The sequence below is a fragment of the Schistocerca piceifrons genome, chromosome 6, assembly GCF_021461385.2.
Source record: "Schistocerca piceifrons isolate TAMUIC-IGC-003096 chromosome 6, iqSchPice1.1, whole genome shotgun sequence".
Classification (NCBI taxonomy): domain Eukaryota; kingdom Metazoa; phylum Arthropoda; class Insecta; order Orthoptera; family Acrididae; genus Schistocerca; species Schistocerca piceifrons.
Window position 1 is genome coordinate 473916811 of NC_060143.1, and position 18554 is coordinate 473935364.

General features: G+C 40.6%; 1 protein-coding gene across 1 annotated transcript in view; it reads right to left on the minus strand.

Annotated features, from left to right (window-relative positions):
- LOC124802791 (succinate dehydrogenase [ubiquinone] iron-sulfur subunit, mitochondrial-like) overlaps positions 1–17429 on the minus strand; it is a 115455-nt gene extending 98026 nt beyond the window's left edge. The window contains exon 1 of the mRNA XM_047263793.1: positions 17283–17429. Coding sequence (XP_047119749.1) covers positions 17283–17416 — 134 coding nt within the window. The 5' untranslated portion in view covers positions 17417–17429. The remainder of the gene's footprint in view (positions 1–17282) is intronic.
- Between the last annotated feature and the right edge of the window lie 1125 nt (positions 17430–18554).

Sequence of the window (18554 nt, forward strand, 5' to 3'; positions counted from 1 at the left end):
TCAGATTCATTAATGCGACTGTGAATGGTTTGACTTTTCTACTATTCAGTGAGTTATTATCTTTACTCCTGAATTCTGTACACTGGTTTTAATATAATGCATGATAAAGAAGAGATGTGATTTGCTCCTCATAAATTAGTAATTAGGAATAAAACATTAGGGGTACAGTCAAGAATTGAGAAAATTTCTCTCTCCAGGAATTGTGTTTCTATTATAATTTTACTTTGCATTTCCTTGATTTGAACAAAGCAAAATCATTCTTTACCTCTTTGAAGTCAAGTTTAGCAGCTGTGTCATATTTTGTGGAAAATATAGCTAAATTTGACAGTCTGTCTTGACTCATATTCAAACTTGAATAGTATTTTTCATTTTTTATGTGCTGAAATTGCATTCACAAGATGCTCCACTCAGTGTCATTGTCATAAATATCCTAAATATTATAGTGATATTTGGATATAACCCATACTGTGTAAAAAACATTAAAATTCCTAAATCAAACTTGGAAGCAGATACTTGGTACCAAAAGCAGCTGCATATTTTTCAAAATAAGACACAGATCTTTCATGTAAGGCATTTCCTGACAGAAAATCAAAGTCAGATAAATTATTGTGACATACTAAGATCTGTTTTTCATTTCTCTTATTACTCTATGAAATACTTCCAAGCCCTCTAACCCAAAACAGTCTTGCTCCAGTCCTCAGTAAACAGAAATTGCCAAAAATCAGAAGCCTTCATTGAAATAACATATTTGCTTCAGCATCCGCTTGCTGATTTTTGAGATCCTACAATCTGGAGCAAATTAGCTGCAAGAACTCCACTGTTGAACATGAGTGAGCTCTGTAGGCAACGGTCAGCAGTCAAGTGACCTAAATGCACTGTTGCCACAGAAACCACATTAGTGACAGACATCTCTTTGGTAGCAGTGATTTTTTTGGCGGATGAAATTATGGTGTTAGGATGGTACAATGAAGGCAGCATGAAACTTCCTGGCAGATTAAAACTGAGTGCTGGACTGAAACTTGAACTCAGGACCTTTGCCTTTTCGTGGACAAGTGCTCTACCAACTGAGCTACCCATGCACAACTCACAATGCATCCTCACAACTCCAATTCTGCCAGTACCTCATCTCCTACCTTCCAAACTTCACAGAAGCACTCCTGCGAACCTTGCAGAAATAGCACCTCTGGAAGAAATGATATTACGGAGACATAGCTTAGCCACAGCCTGGCGGGTGTTTCCAGAGTAAAATTTTCACTCTGCAGCAGAGTGTGTGCTGTTATGAAACTTACTGGCAGATTAAAACTGTGTGCCCAACCGAGATTCAAATTCGGGACCTCTGCCTTTTGCAGGCAAGTACTCTACCTACTAAGATACCCAAGCACAGCTTGCAAACCATCCTCACAGCTCCAGTTCTGTCAATACCTCACCTCCTACCTTCCAAATTTCACATAAGCTCTCCTGCTAAAAGCATGAGCTTACAATCAAGGGCCAAGGGAAGGGGTTCTTCTCATATGCAGACGATAGAAACTTGGGTACAATAACTGACACACCTCCAGGGCTGGTTTAAAGTCCAAGAGACACAAGTGGATGCCTACGGTGTATTGCATTTAGCAGAGGCCGCTTGGGGTACCAAACTGAGAGAAGCACCTGACTACCCAGGTGCTCAATTTGTATACTGTGCATATCGTAATTACTGGCATGGATGAAAGTGTAAGAGGGTAAAGAGCTGAGAGGGGGAAGGAATGGGGACGGAGCAAGCAAATAAATTACTTGTGTGGAAAAATTTACTCAAACTGGTCCTATGCACCTCTCCCAGTTAATTCTGAAAGCAAGTATCTTCTTCTCTCATAACCCCCCCCCCCCCCCACCACCACCATCCCCTTCCTCCAGGTGGCCTACCGCATCATACTTTTGGTATGGCCCTGTATCCAAAGCATATCTGCAATTACAAACAGACAAACGGTCACACCAATTCATGATTATTAACACACCATTAAAATTTTTTCAGATATAACTGGTTGCCGTTAGGAATTGTGAGTGCACCAGAATTTTTGAGGGTTTTTGGTGCAATTGATCAACACATATTGAATTCAGTCAAGTACCTGGATGATATATTAGTAAGTGGAGCTACAAAAGAGCAATCTCTTGAAAACAAAGGTCTAATTTTCCAAATACTACAGCAAAATGGGCTTTGGTGTAATACTTAAAACACATATTGAGTCATAAAGGACTGTAATCAACCCAGCAATATGTAGAAGCTGTAACATCATGAAACTTCCTGGCAAATTAAAACTGTGTGCCGGACCGAGACTCGAACTCGGGACCTTTGCCTTTCACGGTCAAGTGCTCTACCATCTGAGCTACCCAAGCACAATTCACGCCCCATCCTCACAGCTTTCCTTCCGCCAGTACCTCGTCTCCTACCTTCCAAGCTTCACAGCTCTTTCTTGCGAACCTTGCAGAACTAGCACTCCTGGAAGAAAGGATATTGCAGAGACATGGCTTAGCCACAGCCTGGGGGATGTTTCCAGGATGAGATTTTCACTCTGCAGTGGAGTGTGTGCTGATATAAAACTTCCTGGCAGATTATAACTGTGTGCCAGACCGAGACTCAAACTCAGGACCTTCCCCTTTTGCAGGCAAGTGCTCTACCATCTGAGCTACCCAAGCATGACTCACACCCCATCCTCACAGCTTTACTTCCGCCAGCCCACTATTGCACTACCCTTGTGTCAACCAAGTCACTGCCTCTATAACAACTCCACATCTGCCCAAAGCCATAGCACCTGCAGGAGCATGTACATGAGGATAGCCGTTCCATTCCTGCAAGAGATGAGGCTCGATGTCATCAGTGCCTGTTAATTCTCTTATGTCCGTCAATTGCAGAATACCACAGGAAGGAAAACCATCAGTGCCGTGCAGAAAATATTCACCACTGTATAGTATCCAGAAAAAATCATTTCAGGATACTGTCCTCAATTTTCTTCTAGTATGTTTCAGTGTTTCTGCTGTTGTGTTAGCATAATGCATATAACAACAGCACAATTCCATCCCAACTCCAGTGGTGAAGCCAAGTGGTCCATTTGCACCTTTAAGGTAGCAAGTGTGAAAAAATGTACGGCTGACCTGCAAACAAGTTCCTGGCATCCTACAGGACAACACCAATCCAAGAATAAATTCTGGCAGAACTGCTGTACGGCTGCCAACACCTCCTGTGACCAACAACATGCCCACACCAGCTCAGCTGTCACCCTTGCTACTCTCTGGGCACCAGAGGTCTGGGCTTTCACTTCTGGAAGTGCACAAGCATAGCTACCCAGCATCATCATCATAGCCATTGAGGATGACTAATGTTCACTGTGGAACCCAGTGGCACCATGTTGCTATGGGATGCAAACCAAGTGAACTCACACCCCACAGATTCCACCACAAGCTCCCCCACTGGCCTGGAGTTGGCTCACTATAACTTTTAATGCCACACTAAGTCAAATTAACAAACACATTTCCAGAAACGTCAAAGTTGGTCCACCCCCATCGAGCTGGCCCCCTTATCTCCTTCAGTGCTAATGACTCTGACATCGAGATGACACCCTGCTACAACCAGAGGGAAGTGTGATCACTGATCCACAGCCACCAATACCAATCAATGTCAAGATGAACATCAAATCCCTCACTGTCCTGTCCCCTACCAGTACAGCAAGTCCACTACCAGCAAAGACACTTTCAGCCATACAGGCCAGTTTAAGGGGGAAGGGAAAATATATCTCCGTCCTTAGCGAGGTCAATAAATTACTATCATCATTGCTGAGGACCACCACCAGCCAATAGAAAGAACCAAAAGACTATCATGTGGGCATTTTCAGGCAGCATATAAAACTGACTGCACAAAAAGATTGACACTGCATATCATGCTGTGCTACAATACCATCCTCAATGTTTATGTGGATTTTTCTTTGGATACTCCAAGGATTGCCAACTACATTGCTGCTGAAATACTTGGTATCATAATGGACTCTTCAGAACTATCTTAGCTTGCTTTCTACAAAGTCACTAAGACCCAGCTGACTGGTTTTGTGAATTGCCTGTTATTTCTGTAGCAATCCAAACTGAGCAGTAAGGGTTATTTGTTAGACTGTAACATGTGTTAAATATAAAAAGGAAAATTCATTCAAGAAAACCATAAAATTTTGATACAGAATTGCTGGCCAGTACCTACATGCAGGATGTGACATTTTATAGTCAGACTGAAATTAGCTGTCACTTGACAGGTAGCATGCCAGAAGGCCCTCAACAGCAGTACATCAATGAGAGACTGGCACTACCAGCTCCCACTGTGTTGTCACTTCAGTTGCACTGTGCTATTCTCTGTAAAGCATTGTGTAAGCCAGTCCTCAGTGAGCCACTGTAGTAAAACAACTGGGTAACTTTCAATTTCACATGCCTTGCCATGTATGACAAAAGTAATTAAAAGAAGGGCAGATGTAGGATCCACTCTCCTAGGATACTTTCAAAAAGAGTTGGAGAGTGGCTGACTAAATGCAGTTAATTGTGTGAATTTGTGTCTCTCTTGAGGTAATATTTTGAAAGACAGATGCAAGCAGGTCACATGGTCCTTTGGACAAAGTGATGGAGTGAATTTAAGTTGCTCTTCAAATCAGTGAACAAACAGTAATAAGAATTAGCAAGGATAAATTCAAGATGAAAGAATTGGGTGAGTCATCTACACTAAAGTGCCAAAGAAACTGGTTAGGCATGCATGTTCAACTACAGAGATATGTAAACGGGCAGAAGAAGATGCTGTGGTCAGAAACATCTATATAAGACAACAATTGTCTGGTGCAGTTGTTAGATCAGTTACTGCTGCTACAAAGGCAGGTTATCAAGATTTAAGAGAGGTTGAATATGCTGTTAAAGTCAGTGCACGAGCGATAGAACAGCATCTCCAAGGTGGTGATGCAGTGGGGATTTTCCTGTATGACCATTTCACGGGTGTACCATGAATATCAGGAATCCAGTAAAAAATCAAATCTCCGACATCACTGCAGACAGAAAAAGATCTAGCAAGAATGGGACCAATGACGACTGAAGAGAACTGTTGAAAATGACAGAAGTGCTGCACTTCCACAAATTGCAACAGATTTCAATGCTAGGCCATCAACAAGTGTTAGCACGCAAACCATTCAATGAAAGATCATTGATATGAGCTTTCAGAGCCAAAGGCCCACTCGTGTACCCTTGATGACTGCATGACACGAAGTTTTACCCCTCACTAGTGTCCGACAACACTGACATTGGACTGTTGATGACTGGAAACATGTTGCCTGGTTGGATGAGTCTCATTTCAAATTGTATCTAGCAGCTGGATGTGTACAGGTATGGAGAAAACCTCATGACTCCATGGACCCTGCATGTCAGCAGGAAACTGTTCAAACTGGTGGAAGCTCTGTAATGGTGTGGGGCATGTGCAGTTGGAATGATTGGGGCCCCTGATACATCTAGATATGGCTCTGAGAGGTGACACATCCGTAAGCATCCTGTCTGATCACCAGCATCCATTCATGTCCATTGTGCATCCCGACAAACTTGGGTGATTCCAGCAGGACAATGCAACACCCCACACATCCAGAATTGCTACAGATTGGCTCCAGGAACACTCTTCCAAGGTTAAACACTTCTGCTTGTAACACCAATATCGGCTGTAAGTAGGTTATACTAGGTAAGTATGTATGTGTGTGGCTATGAAGTGATAGTTCTTTACTAATTGATTGGTGAGAGGAAATTTAAAGTTTATTGTGTATGTATTGTAAAAGTTAAAGAATGTTTAAAAAATAATGACATTTTATAAAATATGTATGGTTGTAAAGAAAGATTAATGTTTTGGAAGCTGGTTCATGCTTAGGGAACTTGTATTGTACAGTATAAAAGCTGCAGGGAACCCCCTCTGCTACAAAAATGGCTTGGTGCACCATGAAAGGTGGTTTTGGCGGTCGATCTGGGCAGCTACTTGGTGAGAACACTACGCAGTCAGTGGCTAGCCATTGTACTGTAAACGTCGAGGCATTTGGAAGCCGTTTTATATGGAAAATTGCCTCGGATGTGGTTTCGGTTGTTGCATAGTGCTCTTGGTATTATGGAATGGCTCTAAAACGAGAAAAATCCATCACCAAGAAGAAACTGTATAGAGCATTCAACATCAAGAGTGTGAGACCAGTTGGCTGCCACATTGTTTGCCACCACTATTGCCCCACTGCTCCGCCAACTTCAGGAACACAGATATGTATTATCGCATGGACCAGTATATTTGTGTGAGTGTTTTTCAATAATAATACAAGTGCTGTAAACCTGTGTTTGAACCTTAAAGTTGTCCTAATCATGAACCAATGCAGGATTCCATCCTAAATGTGCAGAAACTGAGTATCCTGTTTCTAACTAAATAGTGATTTACTTCTGGATTAAATGTGCTAAAGTTCAGTGCCAGAGTGTGTAAATATTGCTATCTAAAATACCACTTCACAGGTGGTGAAAAAGGCACATAAATTGAACTTATATGAAATGTAATTTAGTATTGATTGTTAACGTGAACTATTTTCTGAGGTTAATTGAGCTTTCTGTTTGAGTAATTTGCTTTAAAGGAGGAAAATAAAATATAAACTATTCCAGGTGAGGTTAGGAATCAATATTAGTGAATTACACTTTGGTTCTGAAATAATCACAGAGTTTGCCTGGAGAGACAGTAACAGTTTATGGTTTCATTGTAGTTTTTCTCATATTAGACAGGTAACTGGGATATTTGTTGTTACTAAAGAAAACTGATGCATTCCCATAAATGAGAGTAGAAAAAGTGTCTATGTAGTATTATTTAATTTCAGTTGTGGTATTTATATGTTAGTTAAGTCAGAACTCCTTTCATGCCCAACTTTAGTCCAGTGTTTCATATAGTAACATCACAGTACTGTGTTGATTAATGACTTCAATCATAACTATTATTATTAAGAGGGAAGTACCAGTTATCTCCCTATTATTACTGATTTGTGCTAATGGTACCTACTGCTACCTATAACTTAGTTCACCCTTTGCACAATTCAAAGGGAGTGTTAATGAAAGTCACTTTAGCTACTCATATTCAATTTCCTTGAACATAATGTTTAAAATTATTATGCCTAATTAGGCTGGTGTCCATTTGTTATTTCATTTGTTTGCACTTCTCTACTTTCATTACCCGCAAAGTACAGCCTGTTAAGTTTTCTATTGATTGCCATATATACAAAATTATTGTTCAATACCCTCTATCCGTTAGGTGCAAACACAGGGTCAAAACACTAAAAAAAATCCTCCCAGAGGGTAACGCGGTCTGTGAGCTTAGCGATATACTTGGCGCAATCTTTCAAAATGGTATTATATGCTGGCCACCAAGATCCTCAGACATGAACATTATTAAGCATATCTGGGATGCCTTGCAGCATGCTGTTCAGAAGAGATCTCCATACCCTCATAGTCTTATGGATTTATGGACAGCCCTGCAGGATCCATAGTGTCAATTCCCTCCAGCACTACTTCAGACATAGATGAATCCACACTATGTCATGTTATGGCACTTCTGTGTGCTCGTAGGGGCCCTAAATGATATTAGACAGGTGTACCAGTTTCTTTGGCTCTTCAGTGCAAATAGGCAATACTTTGAAGAAGAGGTGCCTTGAGAGGAGGATTGTAAAACTCAACACCTTTCTGGAAGATGCAATTATGTGATTCAAGGGAAGAGAATTTGACACTTAAAAAGCTAAATTCCACTCTTGTAGCAGCAGACCTGTTTTAGAGAAAGAAAATGTTCCTGCTACAAGCTGTGAAAAAAAGTTAGGATTTTGTTATAAATGTATTGTGGCCAAAATTTATTATGGGAACAGCAAGACATTATTGCCTGGAACTCCATTTTTTGCAGGAAGTAGTAGGGACAAATTCTGATGATGTCACTTGTCTTAATGAAACATGGGTATATGTTGGACACAGTTCTTAAAAAAAAAAATGCTTTATAGTCAATACCATCACCGGTAGTATGGTAGCTCCAATTGGCAGAAGGAAGAAAATACTGCAGCACATGCCAGAACTTCAAAATGTCTCATTCCGATTTCTCTGTTCGACATACAAGATAAGGGCCCACAAAAGCAACAAGGAGAGACATGACTTGCTGGCTAGAGAAACTTAACATACCAGTTGACAGTGGCTTGAAAAGAGCTTAATTATTACAGATTGTGTTGCAACACAAGCCAAAATGTCCAGTTTACTTTGTGGATGAAATTGCAAAAAAATAAAAGTATAAAATTCTCAGATTGTATCCCTATCTATCTAACGGAACTCATGTCAGCTTACGTCAAATGTCATATTGCTACACAACAGAAAAAAATACATTGGCTGAAGTGGAATACATTTTTTAAAGGCAGGAACTGAAAAAGTGAGACCTGGTGACAGTCGAAAGGCAGTGAAATATGTGAAATGAATGATACAAGCAGCACAGAATGATAAAGGTATGTGGCAGTTATCAACTGCAAGAGTCAACCACCTCGTCTTTGAGAATGAACTTCTTTGAAAACTGTTGATCTCAGTGTATTCCGAACTCTGTATTCAAGCAGATGTGTTTGTACTGACATGATCAAAATAAAGTTAATTCATTACATATGAGCGAATACTAATGTTGGGTTCGATATTACCATACGTAACATTGATTCCCACACTGGTGACCCCGACGCTCACGAACGCCACTTACGATGCCAGAAATGTGTACTGGAACATCACCATGGACAAACAATGCAGCAACCGTTTGTCCGATTTCTACGTCCATCGACTTCACATCGCGCCGCATCTGGATGCAGTGTACAGTAAGTGTAATTAGTGTGTAAATTCCCGACTCTTGTGTGAATCGTGCTTTTTGGTAACTTTCGTCACCTTCTCACACATCGAGAATGCGACTGAGGCACACACGTCGCCCATCAAAACCCACTCAACGCGTCAGTAATTTCACTTCCAGACAGTGCAGTGCTCCTTTGCCGATTAATTTGGACAATTTTGACTTGCTTTTGTGTAATGAATTAACTTTGTGTGGTGCTTCGACATCGGACAATCATGCCAAACAATGGACTGCAACAAACGGAGACTATGTTGCAAGTCCCAGTTCGCATGAACTCTGAACTATGGCTAAATCGCATGCCTGGTCGAATTCACAAACGCCCATCACGGCTACCATGTCTTCCACGCTGCATGCAAATTCGTTCGACCCAGTTTCCGTACAGCCCGTTTTCCAGAGTTCGAATGTTTGCGCCAACTTTTCAGCTGCTTCTCCGCGCTTGTCCCTCATTTGCAGCATTCAACTACCAACATTTCTCTCGGACCAACTTTCAATGTGGTTCATGGCCGCGGAGTATATATTCTCCTCTTATGGCATCACCAACGAAAGTGAAAAATACCTCGTACTCTTCAGGCACCTAAAGGACTATCATTATATAATTACAGACATTATCTGTGACAATTTGAGTGACAAGTACACCAGAGCGAAATCTGCTTTAATTCAGCGCCTGTCACCAACATCACAGGAACAATTTCATCAAGGGCATCCTACCGATCAATGACAATGCACCAATTACACCGACAACAATGCCGGCTGTTTCTCAGTGCAACACGACATGCCACGCCTCCCTCTACGCAGCACCCGAGCCGCACCAACTCTGCTCGACTGCTACCGACAGCGGCATCACGGCCGCCGCCTGCTGGCTCACTGACCTCGACCCAGACAAAACAAACAGCTGCGTGACATACGATCCTGCCACGGCTACCGCACCCGCATCTTGTCAATAGCTCACCAACAATACGCTCGCTTACCGCCCAGCCGTTCACTAATCAATCGTGTCCGCAACTTGTTCACCCACCCCAGAAGATGATTTCAGCCACATCAACGCTTCATACAGCAGTGAATGTGTTCTCACTCCACCGCCGCTGAGTACTGAGTTTCACAACTGCGATCGCACACACGATCTCTTCTACTCGAACTGTTACATCAACACTGTGCCGCCAACCTTGTCTTGTACGCCAGGTTACCCTTTGATAGAGACAGATTCTGATTTCGACCCCATCTTAGTCAGTGATACACAGCAGACTGCTTCATGACATACATTTTTGCCTGAACAACTGCAACAGCTACGTGAGCAAATTGTGACATACAACTTGATGGTACAAGATCAGTTACACATGCTGCAGCCGACACCGACCGAGCACGACATGCAACGAGATGCTCCTGTCATTGTTCCGCCTCTGACTGCTGACAATCCTTCGCCGTTACATACATTTTTGCCTGAACAACTGCAACAGGTACGTGAGCAAATTGCGTCATACAACTTGTTGGTACAAGATCAGTTAAATATGCTGCAGTCGACACTGACCGAGCACGACATGCAACGAGATACACCTGTCATTGTTCCACCTCTGACTGCTGACGATCCTTTGCCATTACTACCACCTACAACCAATACCCTGACAATCAAGCTACATGGATCTATGTCCCAGATGTCACAACTGTCATCATCACGCCGCCTCAAGTGGAAATTCTATGTTACTGATGTGATACAAGCAACTTATTTACGCCGCTGCCACCTTTCCTTGGTAGTTCCAGACACTTCATTTCTGTACCATGGCATAACCAGCCGCATTCCAGTGCTGCTTGCTTTGCCGCCCTCTTCACTACCTCTGCTATGTATGACCAACACATCTGCCATTTCTGCTTTGACGAATGAGCATCTTTCCGCTCCGACACATGACTGTGCAGCAGTTTCGCGCGAGCAGCTTGCAGCCTTACAACTCGACCGCAGCGACAACACACACAGAGCTCAAGCTCCATTGAACTGTGTCACCTCTCCGCCGTGGACCAGTAGTTCATCTGCCGATTTGACTCCTTCACATTCACATTACGTCTCATCGCCTTCTGCTCCGACCACGGTTTCACCGACCACGTCTGTCTTCCACCACCACCACCTCTCGCCGTTGCCGTGCCTCATGCACAGGGCTCACGGCCACACGCCCCAAACTTCAATCACAGCTGTTTTGCACATCAAAACACCGACACTGTCAACTCCTTGGAACATCCTGCCATCTACCGCTATAACACACTCACCGTCCACAGACTCAAAGGTGACACTTCCGTCTACACCAAAGTCATCCACCACCAAGGTCAGTCATGTGCAGCTTGCTGTTTTCTCCCCTGCTGTGACATCAAGCACCTCTATAGCTCTGTCATTACCACGAGTGTTGCTCATCCGGCATCTCTTACACAACCTGTTAAGCCACAGCATGCTTGCTCCTTTATGTCATACGGCCAATAACAAACTGTTACCGGACAAGTTGCACTTACCGTGGCACTCACCGGCAAATACTTTGGCAATACATCGCATCACATCTTCGACGCACTCTGCACCTTTGATTGGATCAAAACCCTGCTGCCCCGCACAGCCTCAACATGACAATGTTCTCCGCACCGACACGCCGCCGCCTTCTGCTTCCACTGTGCCATCAGCAGCATGGCATGGTCAACCTGAGGACGCCTTCTGTGCCTCCTTCCCTCCACTGGTCATGCCTACCAAGACATCGAGAAACAGTCCGATCGCACCTCACACAAGCGCCTGCCACAACACGATCGGTCATGCGCACCTGTGCCATCAGCCGGCCAGGTGCACACACACCTCTCATAATCCTTACTGTGCTCCGCACTACCGGCGGTGGCTCTGTGGCGGTTATTGACTGCAAGAGTCGACCGCCTCATCTTTGAGAATGAACTTCTTTGAAAACTGTTGATCTCAGTGTGTTCCGAACTCTGTATTCGAGCAGATGTGTTTGTACCGACATGATCAAAATAAAGTTAATTCATTATAAACGAGCGAATACTTAATGTTAGGTTTGATATTACTGTATGTAACATCTCGATTCCCACAGGTATATTACAATGGTACATGAAGATTTAAATATATATATATGTCACTACAAGCAGCAACACTGATAGTTTCACTGACTCAGACTGAATTAAGCTTTTTTCCCATTGTCTGACCAGTGTATAGAGTTTACTGCACTTAAATGAACCTATTGTTTGCATTAAGCCTTGTGTCTGTCTACTTACCTCAATCAATTTCTCTTTGACATTGTGAAACTAAGGAATACTGTTAAGCCTGCTGACATCATCTGCTTATGAAAGTTAGACTTCATTTTAAATGTATTTGATTTTGTGCAGACGTCAAAATGTTATCTCAATGCACGTAATAGTTTTAGAGATATGCAGTGATAAGCAAAAAACTTCATTCATTCATGAAAATTTCTTCCATTTCAATAATAAACAAAACACAAATCATAATTAAAATAAAAAAAATATATGCTACTGAGAGCTTTACCATAAATGAATGTCAGAATTTTTATGTTATTTTTGTACAAGATGGAAACTTTAAACTTCATACTTCTTTTGAGTCAAATACAACCTCATAAAAATGCCATTCTCAGAAGCTTAGGTATAGGAAGTGCAATGTAATACACAACTTTCCAAAGATTTATTGTCATGGAAGGTATCTAGTAATCAACAGAAAAAGTATTACCATGTGTTCAATAAATTTTTGGACAACATAGTTGGATGGAGATATACAGCAATTAATTTACTTGTAATCAATTATTCAAAATGACAGTCACAATCGCATTATTTATTTTGCCACCAACCGGTCTCAACCCGCAGTGGGGTCATCTTCAGGACAATTTACACCATTTGGTCACTTGCTAGAGTCGTCACCCTGCCTGTGCACGATTGGTAACTGTCCAACTGTCCAGCCGTGCACAAGAAGAGTGATGACTTCAGCGAGCCACCAAACGGTGTAAATTGTCCTGAAGATGACCCCACTGCGGGTTGAAACCAGTTGGTGGCAAAATAAATAATGCGATTGTGACTGTCATTTAGAATAATTGATTATGTGTTCAATAGTTTTCAAGATATGACTTGGTAAGTTTGAAGCTGTTTACGCAAACAGGAAAATTTCATCTGTTTTAAATGAGCTATCGTAACTCTAGCCCTAATTAAAATTAAGAGCAGATTTTTGACATGCTTAGGGACATTATAGCGATCTACACTGTACATAAATTTGAGATGTGTAACTTGATCTTCGTCAGAGATAAACGATTTATGGCCATTTTCTGTAGCCACTGAGATCGAAGCTATGTGGCAGCTGCCGCACATGTGATACCATTATCAAACAAATTCTCAGCACTTGTAGCGGATGGTGGTTACACAATAGACATAAAAAAACCAGAAAGTTATCACAAAACTCCCGCTAAAGAACCAAAACAGAACTTGCCAACCTTAAGATGCACCAAAGGGCTTCTTCTGTATGCCAACAGTCATGGAAAAGATCTATCCAAACGTTTTCGCGAAAGTATGCCTTCAAAGCATTCAGTTTTCGCGAAAATCAAGCCTGGTGCAATGTTAAATGCAGTGGTGGAGAATATTACAACAGAAACAAGTCAACTGGACAAGGACACTCACGTTGTGATTATTGGCGTCGGCAATGACGTATAGAAAAACTGTGCTAGAAAGACAGTGTGGAGAAAGCTCCAATTGCCCTGGGCCACAACAGCGAGACTTTTTTAGAATAAAGGACCATAATAATAGTTTTCAGGGATGTATTTCGGATGTGACTGAGTCTCGTGTGCGCAAAGAAAAGCCAGGCTGTAAAGTAAGTGCTCAGTCATTGCAGGTCAGTTCCAAAAAACCAGTGTATGCAAAATGTCATAAAAAGTGTAACTCAAACAATTTTGATTCATGCAAAATGGTAAATAAACAAGAAGGGATAACACCCTTAAAGTTAATGCACTTAAATGTGCAATATCTCAGAAACAAACTAGACATTCTATAAACATTCATAGAGGAACACTTGCCAGATGTACTAGTAATAACGGAACATGGGCTAAAATGCAGTGAAATAATATACTATAGATTAGAAGGTTACTTACTTGCAAGTAGTTATTGTAGGCAAAACCATAAAGGTAGTGGTGTGGAAATTCATGTTAATAAGGATGTAGAAGCTAAAAAAATTTTCTTTCTTGAACACCACACCAAAGAAGGATCAATTGAAATGACAGGCATTGTACTCCACAGTAATGATCTTAAGTTACCAAAGCATAAAGTGATTGGAGTGTATAAGCCACCAAATGCTGATGTAATGCTGTTTATGGATTAACTTAGTAGTGTTCCTGGTCAGGCTGGTTCTAATGACCTTACTATATTAGGTGACTTTAATATAGATGCAAACTCAAATAGTATAGTAAACTTGACACTCAGTGATGTACTGACCTCATACAACCTTGTAAATATAGTGAACCCTGACACCAGAGTGACAGACACATGTTCCACTATTATGCTATAATCAACAAAGATGTTATAGACAAGGTAAATTACAGTAACTTAGATTTTCTTTATTCTGGCCACTTCTGTCAGGTGATAGAATACAAAAATTCAGTTGTGCCTAAAATAACAAAAATTGTGCTACAGAAACGAATGCTGAATACCTCAAATATTAATGCTCTTAAAGACAAACTAGTAAATGAGAAATAGGGTTCTATGTAGGAGGTAAAAGGGTCGGATGAGAAATGGAATGAATTTTACTCAACCCTATTGCATCATTATGAATATAGTTGCCCAGTCAGAGAAATCCAGAAGGTAGTTAAACACTGTCAAAATGGAAGTATTCCTAGACTAAAACTCCCAACAAATCTGATTAGGCTCAGGCCGCAAGTACATGATCTAAACCAGCTTTATAAAGGTACTACTATGCAGGTTTTCAAGGAAAAATACAATAGGGCCAAGCAAACTTTTAAAACTGAAATAGTCAATCTAAGGAAGCAGATTAACAGTAAAACAATAGAACGGTCTGACAACATAAGCAAAGCATCTCGGAAGCTGATTGACAAATACCGAAAAGGTCCCAACATGATGAACATGGAACCACTCAGCATAACACATGATGGTAACATTATAAAAAACCCAGATACTATATGTAATATTTTTAATAACTACTACATTTCTGGTGAACAATCAACACATATTACAGATTCACAGATAGAGTTCCGGTGCCATCTCACCCAGTGTACTGATTTTGAATTTGTGGAAGTGAATGAGCAGGAGGTTCGCAGGGCAATATACATGCTAAAGAAAAAATTTTCATCTGGATGGGATGGCATATCCAGTGCTATTACTAAAGCATGCTTAAAAGAAATTTCTAAACCTCTTACTCACCTGATTAATTGCAGCATTAGAGAAAACATGTATCCAACGGTTCTAAAAATGAGCGTAGCGAAACCAGTGTATAAAAAGGGAAGTAAAGAAGAAGTCTCCAACTATAGACCAATATCATTAATTCCCACTTTTAGCAAGATATTCGAAAGCATTATCCTTTCTCAGCTAAGTGCCTCTTTCACGAAACATAAACTGCTTGTATATTCGCAGGATGGCTTCAAAAACGAGCTAAGTACAACCACAGCAGTTACACAGTTCATCCATGAAGTTTACTGTCTGTTGGACCAGAAGATGCAGACTGCAGGTATATTTTTGGACCTGACAAGAGCATTTGATATGGTAAACCATAGGGTACTTCTTAAAAAGCTAAAACCTTGTAGTATTGGGGATCAAGCCATAAATCTTTTAACCACATACCTGTTGAATCATAAGCAAAGCACTAAATTGTCATACAAACTAGATAATAAAATCATGAACTCCCAGTCCACCAGTGAACCTGTATTACAAGGTGTACCACAGGGCTCAATCCTTGGACCCTTTCTCTTCCTTATATATATTAACGACATTGCACAACCCATTAACTCCCATATTGTAAGCTATGCAGATGACACGTCAGTCTTATTTATGGGAGCGAATCTAATGAGCTAGAATCGCTTGCTACTAGTGGTGTAAAAGAAGTAACAAAATACTTCAATGATCAGGGACTCAAGGTGAATGTCACCAAATCTCCACTACTGACATTTAAAACAGGCAGTTCTCATCACAACAATATGAATAGTGTGTGTAATATCTCTGCAACAGAAAATGGTAACTGAAAATTCCTGGGTGTATATGTTGATGAAAATTTGCGGTGGACATACCACATTAATTTCATATGCGGAAAAGTCAGTAGTGCCATATATCTCCTCAGCCAGCTCGTAAAGATAGTTCCTACCCAAGCACTGAAATTAGTATATTATGGAACACTTTACCCCTTTCTCAATTACGGAATTGAACTATGGGGCTGTGCAGCTGATGTACATTTAAAAAGAACACTACTACTACAGAAAGGAGTAATAAGACTTATACATGGGATAGGACATAGAGATTCATGTCGTGAAGTGTTCGTGCAGCACGAATATCTGACAATATATTCTCTGTACATCTTCAAAATAGTTGTATTTTTCATAAGTCAACCAACAGAAGCGATCGAGGGCAGTGATGTACATGATCACAACACTAGAACAAAGTGTAACTATTTCCGTAACAGAACAACGTTAAAAATGACTGATAGAAGTCCATATATCAGTGGTCTGATTTGGTATAACAAGCTACCAAACTCTCTAAGAATGTACACGGGAAATGTTTTTAAAACAAAATTAAAATCTTTTCTAATAGAAAAATGTTTATATTCTTTCAATTAATTTTAAGATAGTGATTGTAACATGAGGCATTAGCATATCAGTTGTAATGTGATAAATGTAAAAAATAGACATAAGAAGCAACAGCTACAGAATATAGTGTACTTTATAAGTATAAATATAACCATAGTATTAAGTCTGACGTGTGAAAAGCCATCATTATGATGGCTCCACACAAAGAAAATGTAAATAAATAAATAAAGATGATGTGACTTACCAAACGAAAGCGCTGGCAGGTCAAAAGACACACAAACAAACACAAACATACACACAAAATTCAAGCTTTCGCAACAAACTGTTGCCTCATCAGGAAAGAGGGAAGGAGAGGGAAAGACGAAAAGATGTGGGTTTTAAGGGAGAGGGTAAGGAGTCATTCCAATCCCGGGAGCGGAAAGACTTACCTTAGGGGGAAAAAAGGACGGGTATACACTCGCACACACACACACACATATACAGACACAAGCAGACATATTTAAAGACAAAGAGTGTTTAATTTACTAGTCATGTGTCCATTGGCTGTCCAGTACTTAACTACTAATTAGCTAGTAATACTTGAGAAACAGTAAATACATTCAGCAACCTACCTGAGGCATGCTAACTGGTTTCTCCCATTGATATTCATTCCACATGACCCACATATCCCCTCACGACATGATCTACGAAATGTGAGGGAACCATCATATTCATTCTTAATCTTCATCAAGGCATCCAACACCATCCCTCCACAACTGCTTGCAACATAATAAGAACATGCTGTGGGTATACCGCAAAAAGCCAAAGAGTAGATTTTCTCAAAAAACCTATTCGAAACTTCCTCACTATGACATAGATTAAGATTAATCTTCTTGCTGATTCATATATTTATATCTTGCGTACAATATATTTTCAAAGTATGAAGATTTTTTTTCTTTATCATTAGATAGTGAATTTTAAGATGATAATATAAGTAACGATTTGGTCACCAACTGATTTTTCAAATAATATGGCATGGTGACCATGTGCTTACTAAACAGAACATCATTCATTTCAGTACTCCAAAGTCAAGGAGTATAAAATATATAAATTATGAAGAACACAAACAGAAAGGAAAAAGTACAATAATGTACAAGGGTTGTGAAACAGTAATGGCTCCACCTTCATAACTTGCTTTTTGATAGGAATATTTCAAATAAACTAAAGACAGAGATAATCCTCAGAATGTGCTCTTTAATTATAGACATTCACTTTTTTCTGTGGGGTACGTTAAAGGAGAATGTGTACCGTACCGTGACGTGACTACAACCCCAGAGGATATGAAACAACGTATTGTGGCAGCCTGCGGCAACATTACACCAAATGTACCATGGCATGTACAACATTCATTACGCCAGAGATTGCAATTGTGTGCAGCAAATGATGGCCACCACATTGAACATCTATTGGCCTGACATGTTGGGGCACACTCTATTCCACTCTGTAATTGAAAACGGAAACCACGTGTGTACGTGTACCTCACCCCTCATGGTAATGTACATGTGCGTCAGTGAAAAAGACCAATAAAAAGGTGTTAGCATGTGGACATAACGTGCTGTTCCAGTCTCTTCTGTACCTAAGGTCCATCACCGTTCCATTTAGATCCCTACGTAATTCGGTGCTCTCTGATACACACGATCGAACAGCGGAGGAGTGGTACTCAAGCATCAACTTTAGGTTACAATATCTCCTGATGTAATTAACATTTTACAATGCAACAAATGGCACTGATTACGTATTTGTTTATATGTTCAGATGTGCTAACAGGGTTCCATTTAAAAATACGTAGGTTTGTGTTAAAAAACATACTTCCGTGAATTTTTTTATGGTTTGTATTAACCAAT